Source organism: Antedon bifida, chromosome 3 (genome assembly GCF_963402885.1).
Source record: "Antedon bifida chromosome 3, ecAntBifi1.1, whole genome shotgun sequence".
Taxonomy (NCBI): Eukaryota; Metazoa; Echinodermata; class Crinoidea; order Comatulida; family Antedonidae; genus Antedon; species Antedon bifida.
The window spans coordinates 25,899,419-25,915,997 of NC_136228.1; the positions used below are offsets into that span (position 1 = coordinate 25,899,419).

The 16,579-nt window shown below is 33.0% G+C and overlaps 2 protein-coding genes across 4 annotated transcripts in view; one reads left to right on the plus strand and one right to left on the minus strand.

Moving 5' to 3' along the window:
• Window positions 1-16,579, minus strand: part of LOC144836867 (adenylate kinase isoenzyme 5-like) — a 57,742-nt gene that overhangs the window by 27,787 nt on the left and 13,376 nt on the right. For 2 of the 3 annotated variants that reach the window (XM_078691774.1, XM_078691773.1), the window contains exons 2-4: window positions 8,300-8,594; window positions 3,947-4,119; window positions 3,520-3,645 (exon numbers count right to left, since the gene is read on the minus strand). In XM_078691774.1, coding sequence (XP_078547900.1) covers window positions 3,520-3,645; window positions 3,947-4,119; window positions 8,300-8,594 — 594 coding nt within the window. The remainder of the gene's footprint in view (window positions 1-3,519; window positions 3,646-3,946; window positions 4,120-8,299; window positions 8,595-16,579) is intronic. The other variant, XM_078691775.1, reaches the window with a different exon arrangement.
• Window positions 13,755-16,579, plus strand: part of LOC144836923 (uncharacterized) — a 287,299-nt gene continuing 284,474 nt past the window's right edge. The window contains exon 1 of the mRNA XM_078691864.1: window positions 13,755-13,767. The gene's annotated coding sequence lies outside the window, so the exon portion shown is untranslated. The remainder of the gene's footprint in view (window positions 13,768-16,579) is intronic.

A 16,579-nucleotide genomic window follows, 5' to 3' on the forward strand; every position in this document is an offset into this window, starting at 1 on the left:
GTTAACCAGTCCTGGCACTTAGCTAGGACAGTACTTAATTTATGAGCGATTTTGGTGGCATCGTGATGAGAATACAGAATCGTAGAATCATCAGCATAAAGCAATAATTGAACATCAGAATCAATACAAGAAGCAATATCATTTAAATAACATAGAAAAAGAATAGGGCCCAAGATGCTACCTTGCGGTACACCATGAGTAACAATAAGAGGTTCAGAGCAGGTACCATTCACACTGACAACTTGTGTGCGGTTAGCGAGATAAGATTGAAACCAGTCAGTACACTTAAAACCCATGCATTTTAGCTTGTTAATTAAAATCACATGATCGACGGTATCGAAAGCTTTTTGTAAGTCAATTAGAACCATTCCAGTAAGAAGGCCTTTGGACTTATTGTTTTTTAAACCGTCGATGAGATTTATGAGGTTGCTTTCAGTTGAATGGGCCTGCCGAAAACCGGATTGATAGGCATAAAGTATATTATTTTTGGAAAGATACCTTTCAACTTGTATAGCTACAGATTTTTCAAGAATCTTGTTATCTCTTGAGGTATATCTGTTTGGTTAATTGTTCTGATTCCTCGTAGGGCAGACTCAAGGTAAACAGTGAATAAGACCGGGCTTGAGCTAATATGAGATTGAAACTGAAATAAATATTATTTTGCGGATTGGTTTGTGCTCTATACAATTACTGCATAGAAGATTTATACATTAAATTGTAGATATTAAAATATAAAGAAAACCTTCAAAAGTAATGCAGACATTATACGAAATATACTTCTGCTTAAAAGGAAGGCTATCTTAATGAAATTGTTTGTCTTATCTATAATAATAGCACTAAGCCACAATTTGTTCCTCTATTTCCTCTTAAACTGCAAGTCTGATATTAGCGCTGTTTATTAGCTGGGGCACCTTTTAATTCCTCTTTTTCCATTAGTCTATGTTACAACGGCAAATTTTTAAGGTGTTTTTTAGACCAATTTCTTTGCAACTGCCAAACGCCGAGTTCGGTAATCCTCTGCCCTTTTCCTACGTCACAATTTGGTCACTCAGGTCATTAGCGATATCGAGACAGCAGCACATGTGTAATCAGCGCAGTTCTGCCATACACCACCATTTCAAATGAATCTCACAGACGATTTGGTCCACTTTTTAGGCCGACAATGTCTGAGAAGAGAGGTTGCTAATTCCATTAGCTCCCAGTATGGTCGTCAGATATAAAATATTGTGAACTACATTATTATGCTAACATTATGTTTTGTTATTTTTGGGGGATTTTTAATTGTTCGTTTTATGTAATTATTATTTTCAAGGGGTGTAGGCCTACAATACAAGGAGGTACAAACAAGAAGGATGAAGTTGAAACCATATTTACTACTTTCTTAGTTAGGCCTACACCACCAGAAAACATACATTAACGTTCATCTTAAAGACAAACCACCAAACATTCTTACCACCATAAATCAAGAAATTCAACTGAACAACAGGAAACTACAAGAATATTCAACCAGATTCAACTAAGTCACTGTTCTCCAGTCGGACATTATATTAACATACCTTGGAAGGTTTTATAAAACATCTACGACTATGAAATGCAGTATTAATATGTTCTATACCAAACATGAGGAGAAAATAACATAACAATATTCATCAATAAAACAAACGTCTATTATTTCAATATATTTACACAAACAAAACAAGAACAAAGATACATATGTAATTTACAAATAATGAGATTCTGTTTTTTGGGGTTTTTTGGACTGAAATGTTTTTCATTCATTTACAGTTAGCACTAATATTATTTGCGATGACTCTACAAATTTGTATTTAAAATTGCTTGCTTTTCAAAAAAATTTCAAAACTTTTTAGTTATCTGCATTCAGCGGATAACTCCTTGTAACTGTATGAAATCATCTTTTTTTTTTCTGTATTCTTCTTTCTTTCTGTCATTTTTGTGCAGAGCGTATCTCTAAAACGTGTAAAGTTAACATTTCATAACTTTGTCAACATGTGAGCGTTCACGTGAAGTTGTGCACCTGCTATTGTGAATGACGTCAGAGTTGCTCAACATGACTTACGCGCGTTTTTACGAATTTCGGGTATTTAACATAGATCAAAAACCATATAACAATTTAAATTGAAACTTAACAAAAGTTTAAGTTATATCTTGCGCTAACTGACTGTGTAAAAAAAATGGCATGTTTTACACGAAGTTACGCGCGCACACACGTTTACAATTTCAAAACGCGAAAAATCAATTTCTAATCAACTTTCTACGCGTTTCATGTCATTTTGAGAAGGTAAAAAATTCCCATGTGCGCGCATTTTTTTACGCGCGTCGTGCGCACGTAGCGTTGAAAACAATTTTTTTCGCGTGATTTATGTTTTTCTAGTCTTTTCTAGTAATTTTACCAACTTTTGAACGATTTTGACTTAAAATTACGTCATACGGGCACGTCGAATTGGATAATTTACGTGCGTTTTTTATGAAAAAGTTAAAAAATTTGTCAAAATTTGTCAAAATTATGCCTTTTTTTAAACAGTCGTAATTTCTAAACTGGACGGTCAACTTTTTGTGGATGACATATTCTTGAAGTTGATTAGTTGTAAATATCGGATCATGTATTAATATGGCTAACCGGACATTTTGACGTCATCGTATGGCCACGCGAATATAAAATTTAGGATTTTTGTACCTTTCGTCATAGCTCATCACATTTAATAGAGCGCATCTCTACTCAATTTTCAACCCTTCGTTTTGATATAAGGTAATAAATGCCATGATCTTTTTCTGTGTGCAATATTCCAACGTATGACGTGCGCGTGGCGTTTGTCGTGCGGATAACTAACTCGTCAAAGTGACGAGTTCAAATCTAGTTTATTGTCCAATTACACAAAACATAAAATTGGAAATGTGTCGTTTGATACACTACATACTATTATATAGAGTTTATACTGTACATCATTCACACAAAATTTTTTACAACAAAAAAATAAAAAGAGCACACATAACTTAAACTAAAACTTAATGTATTGTGTTTAGGAAAGACTAGGCGTATTGTAGATTATTGCAAATTATTGAAGTAAATATGTACCATATTAAAATATAACAAAATACTCTATTTAAAAAAAGTAAAATATCGCAAAATCAGTCCATTCATAATTGTATATTTATCTATTGCACTGCTTATTAAAAGTTTTAATTGAACTTGGTACAAACGATTTACTATATCTCGTACTTCTTGAGAGAATACTCTGTAAACGGCACCCTGACCTTAAAAAGTTATAAGACTGCTCTGAAAAGTCACCTTTTTAACTTTTGTTCTGCTATTTATTTCTTTAGTTAAGTGCATTGAGGCTTTGCTATATAAGCTCATTTATTAATTCTGTATTATTAATCTGTAATTGCAAAATATTATATATATTTTTTAGATGGGAGCTTCCAATTAGAGAGGTATTAACTATAATATTAATATTGTACTTTTATTTTTTTCTAGTATTGATATGTTAAAATACTTACTTCACTTTCAAATAGTTGAAGTTGTCCCATAGTTCGAGGATATCCTTCAATGATGAACCCCTGCAAATTTGGATTGATGTTGATTTGTGCCAAAATCTCAGATTTCAGCAACTTAAATACATCAGCCTATCAAGAAAAATGTATTCGATTAACATGCCCTTCCTTCATTGTATGTTGTGAAAATTGAAATCTTATTTTACAGAGTAGAATTTTTTTCTTTTTCATAAATAAAATTGACAAAGTGTGTATTATTCTCGCACCAGAATATGAACAAATTTGAATCAAATGAAATGGGAATTATAATTTTATCTCATCAATAGCTAGGAAATTCAGTTATAGGAGGAGAAAAGCCCATAACATTACAAATGATACAGTACAATACAAACAACAAAATACAAAACAACTACAATTAAAGACATCTTATTACTTCTGGTATCAATTGGCCTTCTTCTACAAGAGACTTGATTTCTTTGCAATCGCTATCTTCATGATTCTTTGTGAATTGATTCCTTATAATTTTGCCTGTTGATACATGATGATAATCTGAATATCTCAAGCTCATCCTTTCACACTGATTCAATTTTCTACTACCTGGCTCACCTGAAAACAGAATTTGTTACTTTCAAACTAGTATAGTTGAACATGTGAGAAATTGAAGAAAAAGAAAACACTTTATTTGTTATAAAGGAAAATCATAAATAATCGCCGTCTTTCATTCTGTGAATGTAGTATAATAGTACAGTCAATATACCAAAAGAACCACCAGAAATTGCAATAGTAATGAAAATAAGTGTAATCTACTCAGAATTTTGTGAGGATAACATATCAATTCAATTTCAATTCAATTCAATGCAAATTCTTTATTCATCGCGCATGGGGCAATTTAAAAAACAGGACTGAAATAATAAATTTTTAAAAATACAAAAATCAAATCACATCTTAAATCTACAAAGTAGATCTTTTTTTCATATTCATAATACTATGGTCCATGAACAAAATTTATTTTTTTACAGTTTAATACTAGTTGCAACAAATGAATATTTTAGTTTTTGTTTTGTCCTTCCTAGACTCCGGTACCGGAGACTATGTGGTAGAAGTTTGAACTCATGAAATAGGGCATGTACTAGTATTCACACAGCCACTGTCATACAGACACTTAGAATAACTCATCAAGAGGGACCCTTGATTGTCAGCATACACTGTTTAGGTTCACTCTATATAAATAAATAAATTAAGTTTCAGTATTTCATCCCCAGCTGTACTAGTACAGTTACCACAGTTAGTGTACTATTATTCTTAACAAATACTGTATCCTCTATGATGATGATGATACACTATACTATAGCCACACATACTTTAGGTAACCACGGCATTCCATTTTTGATGCATATACATAATAGGTAGGCCTACGCGGTTGTCTGGCGGTGTCCTTTGTACCTGATTAATAATAAACTGAATCATTGATAATATATATTTGTAATTATACATATATAATCACATTATCACTACTGGAATTCTTTATACAGATTTATCAGATCATTATCCTATATTTTCAATCGTAACAAAAATACAAAACATTAATTTATTTTAAAACACACTTATTTCCACCAGCAAGTCGAATCCATTAAGGAAGACTTGGCAAATGAAACTGGCAACCTGTCCTAAGCACAGAAGATACATACACATTGATAAAAACTTTCCTTTGAAAAAAATTAAGGCAAAAGCAAATAAAGATCAAGCTCCATGGATCATCGACGCAATAGCAACGTCAATATCAACCAAGGGCACGTTTAATACAGAAAAAATCCCACTCCTTCAAACAAACTCTATACTATAGAAACAAACTTACAGCACTTATTAAGAAGAATAGTACTACTTTAATCAATTTGAAAATAATAAAAATAATACCAAAAAGACATGGAAAACGATTAACACTATAATGGGGAGGACAAAAACAAACTACCACCAATAACAAATCATGACTTTAAGCAATTCAATATGCCCTTAGAAAAAGCTAATGTGTTTAAAGACACCTTCCCTACATTTTTTAAATCTAATTTAAGATCACAAACTATATTTAATGTAAAAATAATACTATATGGTCCTATTGCGATAACTTTTTTCGTCTTTAAATGGTTAAAAATGTGAAAAATAAGTTGATTCTAATAATTATAGTTGCCCGCTATAAATCCCAAAATGCATTGCGCACGGATTGATATTTTTGTTTTTCTTCTGTAATTCAACCACTTTTCGATCGATCGTGAGGCCAAAACAAATGGAAGACTCCTAACTTTTCAGCGAAAATACCGGGTTTTCTCCAATTTGTATCAACGGAGTCTGGCAAAAATAGAAAGACAATTAATGCAGCAACTATACAACGTCAGGCTAGGTATATAGCTAGCGTACGATGTTCGTACGTTACCGATGTTTACCAGTTAGGCCTACAAAACTAAGCCTAGGTAGGCTAGGCCTAAAGACCGTCCACGAGAGGTCACTCACCGCAAGCTACTTAGGTAGTGCATTGTTTCTCACTTTTTATAATAATTTACCATAAAACGTACATTTAAGACAAGGAATGACCTGGTTTAATGTTTTTAAAGTAATACAGTATGTGTTATTTTTACAAAACGTCACAAATTGTAGGGAAGGTGTCTTTAATAATTATTTTTCATGCATAGGAAAAACTTGGGCAAAACAAATTTCACAAGAACCCTAAATAACAGAATCATCCTCGTACTTAACAGGAAACTATGTTAATTCTATGTTTCTAAGACCTGTTACTGAGGATGAAATTAAAACACACCTTCACCACTCTTTGCCCGCACACAAACCTTAAAATTATCTGAGCTGTACCAAAAAAGTGCGATATTACTTTTGATTCTAGTTCTAAACATAATTATGAGACAAGGGCTATAAAGACAATTTAAGCACTGCTTTCGAAAGGACCCTATTAGGCTAACAAAGTATTACAGAGGCACTAACGTGTGGAACGCAGTACCCAACGACATTAAAATGTTAACTAGTGTTGGTATGTTCAAACATAAAATTCATATGTTTGCTAACAGTTATCTTTAATTATAAGTTATTGATTAATTATTTCATGGTAATGTTTTAAGACTATAGACTAATTTCTGTTCGAATCAATCTTCAATTTATATATCCTAATTACTGATTGATAGATAACCTCTTTATTTATTTGATTTTCTCACAGCATTTGTTATTACCACTGAATTATCAGTATTGTTATTATCGTTTTATTATGGTACATTTTATTGATTTTATTTATTTATTTACTTATTTATCTAATTATTTATTCATTTAAAGGTCTTGCTCACAGCTTAGCCCCATTCACAAATTTGCATGTACTTTGTATTTAATATTCAAAAATATGATTATTTTATGTATACTTTTAATTTATCTGAGATTGTGATAAAGTTATTATTTTAAGTCATTTGAGGTCAAATATTGTATGAAATAGTAATTTGCTGTATAGGGCAATTTAAATAAATGGTATACAAGTGAGTTGGTTATCATTTAAAGCATATTCAATTTTCCTGTTGTATGAATGATGTAATTATTTTATAAACAAATATTTTGACATGATTTTTTTTTGTTAAACATGTGTTTTTCTTATTTTTTATTTTTACATTTCAGTAAATAGCACATCATGAAATTGTTCTCCATTTTTAACATTTTGACATGATTTTTTTTTTGCTAAAAATGTGATTTTCTTATTTTTTATTTCTACATTTATCAGTAAATAGCACATCATGAAATTGTTCTCCATTTTTAATGCAGGTCATGGCGAAATCATATCGATCAACTCGATTGGCTAGTCTAATGAGTTGGCAGTACTCCGCTCCTTCTGAAACCCAAAGAAGTTTTCTTTTTTTTTGATAGAGAGAAATAGTCACCAGTTCCATAATAGCATCACAGACCTTTTCAGTAGTTGCTTCATCATCAGCTTCCATAACATTGTCAAGTATATCCATGTGTATTTTCTGAAATTCACTAGGTCTTTATTTTATCTGTTTAATTGTATGGCCAGCATGACTTATTCTAATGATTTTTTATCGCACTGAATTTGGTGTTCTCAACATTATTGAAAATATTTGAATGGTGCAGTACATGTAGTTGCGTAATACTATATATAATATCCTCAACTTACAGTACAGTATAAGCGTTAATTTTTTTGAAAAATAATTTGTCTTTCTATTGTCTTTTTATATTCATTATATTCATTATTATTGGATTACGTAGTTTCAGTATTTGTGAAAATCTCAATTTTGAAAATTCCGACTTATGTCTGATTTCCCTTGCATGTGCCACATATTTGCATCAGGTCGTAGGATTTCTGTGAACATGTATTAATGTATGTGCATGTTGTGTATTGCACGTTTTAAAGATCACCTATAATTTGTCAAAATGTTTTCTATTCGTGCAATGGGGCAAATATTTTCATTTGAAAATATTTGCCCCATTGCAATCATAAACAATAATTATTTTACGGTCATCAGAGAGGCCTACACTCAGACAGATCTACATATTTCACCTCTGAGCAGGCAATATCTGTATAATATTGATAATATCCCATCTAGTGAAGGGTGTCAAGATGCAAAAATTGAACATTTTTAATTTAAATATTAAATATTCTGTTTAAACTTTTACAGCCAATATCTATGTCATGGCTGGTTTTTCCAATTACAAAATACTGAAACAATTCCTAATTGACACATACAGGTTGGTAAATTTTCAACCAAGATGGATGGTTATAACTTACCGATAACAAATACATATCTTAAGTTAGCTGGTAAAGATATTTTCTTGGAAGGGATAGGCGGGAGAGGACTGGTAGTTTGGAAATCTAAGGGGGAGGTTTCAGTGGTAAATGTTGGTTGACGTTCCAATGGTTCAGTTGTGATCGGTGGCAATGGACTTGATTTGTTAGCTCTTAAGTCCTCATCAACAAAGGTGTTCCAACAAATTTGCTCACTGTTTTTTGCCTTGGTAATACAATTTTGCAGATAGTCCAGAGGATTATCTGGCTTATTATACATTAGTCCAGTCATCATACTCTGAAAAGGAAAAGAAATACCCAATTTATATATTATTGAAAACAATGAAAAATTAAAATGAAAACCGACTCACAAGCCTCCAAGTTTCGCAGTCTGGAGCACTCTCTGAGCCTAAGTTTTTTCACTACTCAACCAGTGGAGTTATTTTTTGTGCTGTATACTCAAATTTATGGTAACGTTACACGTGGACAGTTTGTTATTCATCGCACAGATTTTAATGTAAGTTGGTGGCATTTTTCTTTTTCGACTCTTCAATCCACCACATATTTGGCAATTTTCATAAACAACAGAACCATTTGTGGGTTGATAACATTTCTAAGTGGTACTTACTTACTTTTTACCGTACCAAGTTAAACAAAGCCAGTTGGTGGATTTTAACGCTTTATTACAATGAAGCCATTTGTGGAATTTCAATGCTTTTATTAATGCAACAAGGTCTTCCCGTGGAATTTGTATAGCTTTTTATAGGCCTATTATATCAACTCAACGAAGCCTTTTGGTGGAAATTCAATCCGTTTTTACAACAAAACCTTTTGGTGGAATTTCAATCATTTTTACAACTAAGCCGTTTGGTGGAATGTCAACACTTCTTATTTACATTTAAACGCTGTTAAACGAAGCCACTTGGTGGATTTATAACGCTTATTATTTTTTAACACTGTTCAACGTAGCCTTTTGGTGGAATTTCAACGCTTTTTATTTTAAATCATTACTCAAAGGTATTTGGTGGACATTCTTTTGCGTACGACTTCTTTCGGCCTAGTTCTTTTGAAATGCAGTGCATTAAAGGACATTACACCTAAGCTAGTTGCGGTCAAGAAAGAACTGGTTCCTGTTCATATGAATTTATAACTCTGCAATTTCATATGAAGTTATTTGTGTTTCTGTTACTGTTCATAAATGTAAAATGTTATTCATTGCTTGTTATTGTCCTCCAAATATGCCTATTGTATTTTGGAACAGCTTCAGCAATGATTTTCTTGTCTCACTTCTACCTGAATTACCGATGTTTGATAGCATATTTATTGTTGGTGATTTAAATATAAACTGGGATCAGCCTAACTGTATCCCTCCATCTTTTAATGATGCACTGGATTCACTTAATTGTTTACAATTAGTAAATGGTATTACTAGGCCTAGTTTGAACTAGACATGAAACTCGTCACTTTGACGAGTTTGGTTATCCGCCGAGCAAGTGGTGAAACATGGACGTTTAACGACGTACCTTTTAACATTAAGGGGATAGGTTGAGGCCAAAAGGAAGTGTTCACGTTGGCATTATGACCTACAGGCCGGACAAGCAACTGACAAACAAACCAGAAAATGTAATAGAAATCACATATCTCCTAACAACGATGAACGGCTCTGATACGAGAAAAATATTGTTTGCCTCCCTCTATCCTGTAAAAATAACGTCTTATTTGGTCTGCTACATTATAGAAATAGGTAGGAAATAAGCGATTTGGGCTATTCCATTACAGTCGGTATAAACAGTAAAATCTGTTTACATATTACATACAGTGTAGATTAGGTCAAATTAAGGGAGCCGCCATTTATTCCAAATTTTAACATGGCGACGGCATCAAAATGAAATAAAAAGATAGTAATTTCGGAAGGATATTATCTCAGCAACAACATATTAACGTGCAAAAGAAATTTGAATACGTGAAATATTGATGCGCGCTCTTTTAAATGTAATGAACTATTACGCAAAAAATAAAAATACGACTTTTTTTATTTAACTGGCCATATGATGACGTCACATCATCAGATTGGCAAAATTTTCACATGATTTCGTATCTACAATCCAATAGCTTCCAGAAAACGTTTTAATCGTGATTATCACATTTTATTCTTACGAGCTATAACAGATTTAAATTTAATGTAAAGATGAAATTAATGCCACACGTAATTTAAATTTTTAGGCATGATGACGTCATAAAAATTAAAATATTTTTAACTCATGCGAAAGATAGTTGATTGACCTAGACAATATAAAAATCGGGGTGAAAATGGAAAACGGATAAGTGGAGATGCGCTCTATTAAATGTGATGAGCTATGACGAAAGATACAAAAATCCTAAATTTTATATTCGCGTGGCCATACGATGACGTCACAATGTCCGGTTAGCCATAATGTTACATGATCCTATATCTACAACTCATCAACTTCCAGAATATGTCATCCACAAAAAGTTGACCGTGCAGTTTAGAAATTACGACTGTTTAAAAAAAGGCATATTTTTGACGAATTTTTGAACTTTTTCGCGCACACCTTGTCCAATTTGACGTGCTCGTATGACGTAACTTTAAGTCGAAATTGTTTAAAAGTTGGTAAAATTACTAGAAAAGGCTCGAAAACCATAAATCACGCGAAAAAAAATGTTTTTAATGCTACGTGCGCACCGCACACGTAAAAATTTGCGCACGTGTGGGAATTTTTTACATGCTTAAAACGACATGAAACGCGTAGAAAGTTGATTAGAAATTAGTTTTGCGTATTTTGAAATTTTAAATGCGCGTGCACGCGTAACTTTGTGTAAAACACGCAATTTTTTTTCAACGGAAAGTTAGCGCATGATATAAATTAAACTTTTGAAATGTCATTTGGTTTTCGACCGACGTTAAATACGAGAAAATTGTTAAATCGCGCGTAAGTCACATAGCGCAATTGTAAACGTCATGAAAAGCTTCGCTTGACGACGTTACGTAAATGTCAATATGTTAAGATAGTTACCGAAATGTTATGTTTGCAAGTTTTAGAGAAAAGCGTTACACAAAAATCATACAGAAAGAAAGAAGATGAAAAAAAAGATGATGATGATGATGATGATTTCGAACAATCACAAGAGGTTATCCTGCAACTTCGTTGCGGATAACCAATAACCATGAAACTGGCACCATTATTGATCTGGTTTATATCATCACTTAATATCATTGATAATCCTGTTGACCATCATGCCATTTCTTTTAACATTATTAAATCTAAATTTTATTCTAAAAACTTGAGTAAATAATTTTTTTTTCCCATAAAACAGAGGTTGACCACTACTTACAGCTTTTTCATCTTGCCCCATGGGGGACTATTCATTGACAATGTAGATGATGCATGGGAAGGATTTCTTGATATTTATGATGCTGTAGTGTGTGATTGTGTTCTTTGTCGCAATAAGAAGAGGAAAAAAGGTCACCTCTGGATTAACGATGATATTAAGAAAGTGATAGCTAAGAAACGTAGATTATTTAAAAAGCCCAAACGCCGAGGTACCACAATTGCATGGGAGGCGTACAGGGTGGTTCGAAATGATGTCAAACAGTTGTGCCAAAAATCTTGGTTACTATTAGAAGGGGGGGGGGGGGGGGGTTACTATTTTAGAGTAGTGGGTTATTATTACTAATCTTAAATTAGGCACCTGAAAATAGTAACCCACCCAACTTTTCCGGTCAGCAAATCATAACAAAATAATAAAACAGTACGAATAAATAAATTTGTTTGAACTCTAACTTTATTTTATAAACTCAAAAACACTCAATCCTCCCCCACTCCAAACAACATGCATTATCTCCTTTTTTTTCAAATACGGCCAGTCTTCATAATGTTGTCAATAGTTTTTGTGACTCTAATATTAACCCCAATGGGTTACTATTAGAGTAGTGGGTTATTATTATGACAAATAAGGTGGGTTACTTTCAGAAGGGGGGGTTATTATTAGAAGATTTACGGTATGTCAAAAGGGTGGTTTATGACATATACGTGGAGGGATCTTTGATCGGGTTGTTTTTATTTAAGTGACTCGATGTGCAGTGATACCGGCTATTGTATTTGCGCTACCAAGATCCTATCTTTCATATTAGAAATAATTTAATATCACTAGAGGGTGAGCTCGCTTCGCTCGCTCCCCCTCTAGGAAGTGTAGACGATGGTTCTCGGAATGATAATGACTCGGGTAAAAAGTCTTAGAAGGACATTCTGGCCTGGATGATTTCGGTTGGTTACCATTATTTAAATGCTTTTGATATTCGTAAAACTAAACCTACTCACTAACCTGTTTCATAGTGTCTTAGATGATTAATAGCGTTTTATGTAGATATTGTAGATATGAAAAGTGGTAAAAAAGAATAAAAAATGCTTGGTAAATTGTAGGCCTAGATAACAGTCCGACGAAATCTACTAAAAAATAGTACAATTGTGTTATAAATATAATACAATATTGTGTGTATAAATGTGGATGGGCGTTAATTAGATGGTATTTGGATGGGAGGGAGGGGGAGGGGAGTGGCGATACTTATTTTAATTAATGTTTATTGGGGAGGTGTTCCAGGCGTTTATTCAAATAAATACCATCCTAATTGGTATAATTAATACATTATTCCGCGACAGTGAGCCGTTTTGGCCTAAGAAGAAAGACGTTTTAGACGGCTTGCAACATGGGCAGAAGTATCCCAGGGTCCTGACGGACGGAGATAGCGCATAGTATACATAAAGTCCTGGCATCTTACTCAACAACTCATCTATCGGGGTTTCATTCAACTTCAACAAAAGCTCTTATCATCAATTCTCTCGATGTAATTTTATATAATTATTTCCCACAATTTACTCCTATGTTTTATGAATATATTTAATTTGATCTTTATGTACTACAGTACTATACCTTCACACGTGCGGTCCGAAAATAAACAAAAAACAAAACGGCCAACTTAGTTGAAACAGGCTACAACTCCCTGGTTGAAACCAACCATGCAGGGAACTTGCAAGGTGATTGACACACCTTACCGTAAACACGGAAATTACTTACCGCACGTAGAGTTAAAATTTACCGATTGAAATCAGAAAATTTAAAACCCTTTATAATATCTTCCCAAGATAGAAATATGGAACAATAGCGTAGTACTGAAAACTAATGTTATCAAATCTACGTTTCGCGGTACATCTGAGATAGATAAGGTAGGTTTCCAAGGCGGAGATTAGTACCGAAGTGTTTCCATTGTGCTCGCCTATGTCAGAATTAACCATAATTTATATATAGATGACAAAATCAATATAATATCAAAAATCAATTATCTTTATTTAAATCAATGCATATAACCTATAATTTTTTATAGTGACGAATTAAATCTAGTTAATGTATTACGTCCAAATGTATAATGTATAACGTAGGATTTTACATTTACATGTCCACGCTGCTAAATAACGTCATCGTGCCTTAGACCAAAATACCGCGTTGCTACAGTGCGTATCAAAGATTTCGATCCAAGTTGGCCCTAAACCGTCTCGGCCAAAGTCAAGTCGGCCCCAAGTCAAGTCGGCCCCAAGTCAAGTCGGCCCCAAGTCAACTCGGCCTCAAGTCAACTCGGCCTCACGTCAACTCGGCCAAAAAATAATCGGTCAACTCGGCCCCGTTAAAGTATGGAATGCAAAAGGTGCATAGGAAGGGGATTGATAAAATAATATTTCTTCATATTTTTTTACCTATGAATAATTCTGACTTTTAATGAATATTAATATTTAGACAATAATACATTTAGCAAAAAAAATAACCAACTTTCCTTTATTTACGTTTAATAAAATTTCAAATTGCGCATAACAAACAATTGATTAAGAAGCTAGCATTCATACTATTATTAGTTATCCGCTTAGTAGCGGATAACTCCTTGTGATTGTAGTGGATCAATATTTTTTTTGGTTATCCGCAACTTAGTTGCAGGATAACCCTTGTGATTGTAAATATCTTTTTCATCTTCTTTGTTATTCTTCTTTCTTTCCCGGATTTTTGTCTACAGCATATCCCCTATTGCTTGTGAATATATCTTTTGTATAACTTTGTCATTATATGGACATTTACCTGAAGTTGTGCACCTCCATATTTTTAATGACGTTAGAGTCGCGCAGCGTAAGTTACACGCAATTTTATGAATTTCAATGATTGGTCATAGATTATAAACCAAAAGTCATTTTGTATTGACACTTGGTAAAAATTTAAGTCATATCAAGGGCAAACTTTCTATGGATTAAAAATGACATGTTTCACAAGAAGCACGCGCATTTAAAATTTCAAAATGCGCAAAATTAATTTCTAATCAACTTTCTACGCTGATCATGACATTTTGAGCATGTAAAAAATTCCCACGCGCGCGAAAAAATTTACGCGTAAGGTGCGCACAGAGCATGAAAATCATGTGTTTTTTCTTGAATTATGATTTTACAGCCTTTCTTAGTCATTTTAAAAAAGATTTACATCATTTCAAATTAAAATGACGTCATACGAACACGTTGATTTAGACCATTTGCGCTCGTTTTAGTTGCAAAAGTGACAACATATTGTCAAAATTAAGCCTATTTTTAATCTATTATAGCTCCTCAGGATCATCCACAACCCCCCATTTTTTTAATTTAATATGTAAGCAGATATGTTGTAGATATGAATTCATGCAGAACCTTTACCACTCGGATGTTATGACGTCATCGTATGGCCACACGAATGTAAAATATAGGATTTTTACTCTTTCGTTATTGCTCATCACATTCAACAAAGCACATCTCGCTTATACGTATTCCATTTCTCCCGAAATTTTAAAATTGTCTACGTCAATCAACTATCTTTCGCATGAATTAAAAATATTTTAATTTTTATAACGTCATCATGTCTAAAAACGTAAATAACGGTGGTCACTTATTTTCATCTTTACAGTAAAGTTCAATCTGTTATAGCTCGTCAGAATAAAAAGTGATAATCATGATTAAAACGTTTTCTGGAAGCTATTGGATTGTAGATACAAATTGATGTAAATATTTTGCCAATCAGATGCTGTGACGTCATCATATGGCCAGTTGAATTCAAAAAGTCATATTTTCATCTCTTGCGTAAAAGTTCATTGCGTTTAAACAAGAGCGCATCTCACTTTTTCGTGCCCAAAATTCTTCAAATTTGTTTTAATTTAATTATTTAGATAATTATCTAAAATTGTTATCTTTATATGTCAATTTGATGATGTCATCGTGTTAATAATTGGATTTAAAAGATGGGTCTCGTAATTTTGTCTATGCAACACTGTATATAACATATACAGTTTATTCTGTAAAATACTGTAATGGTGTATGCTACATAATAGGTACAATTCAGCACTGTAAACATATTTATTTCATGTCATAGGATGGCATAATAATTGTCGAGGTTCATATAGTTAAGTATGTGCATGTTGCGTTTGCGCGGATAACCCGAACTCGTCAAAGTGACGAGTTCAAATCTAGTTGGTTATCCGCAACTTGTAAAGTTGCGGATAACCCTTGTGATTGTAAATATCTTTTTCATCTTCTTTGTTATTCTTCTTTCTTTCCCGGATTTTTGTGACCAGCATATCTCTATTGCTTGTGAACGTAACTTTGTATAACTTTGTCAAAAGATTGACCTGTAGCTGTAGATGTGCAAGAAACTTTGTTATATGACGTTAGAGTCGCGCAGCGTAAGTTACGCGCGATTTTATGAATTTCAATGATTGATCATAGATTATAAAACCAAAAGTCATTTTGTATTGACACTTGGTGAAAATTTAAGTCATGTCAAGGGCAAACTTTCTATGGATTAAAAATGACATGTTTCACAAGAAGTTACGCGCGCACGCGCATTTAAAATTTAAAAATGCGCAAAATTAATTTCTAATCAACTTTCTACGCTGATCATGACATTTTGAGCATGTCAAAAATTCCCACGTGCGCGAAAAAAATTACGCGTAAGGTGCGCACGGAGCATGAAAATCATGTGTTTTTTTCTTGAATTATGTTTTTACAGCCTTTCTTAGTCATTTTAAAAAAGATTTACATCATTTCAAATTAAAATGACGTCATACGAACACGTTGATTTAGACCATTTGCGCGCGTTTTAGTTGCAAAAGTGACAACATATTGTCAAAATTAAGCCTATTTTTAATCTATTATAGCTCCTCAGGATCATCCACGACCCCCAATTTTTTAAATTTAATATGTAAGC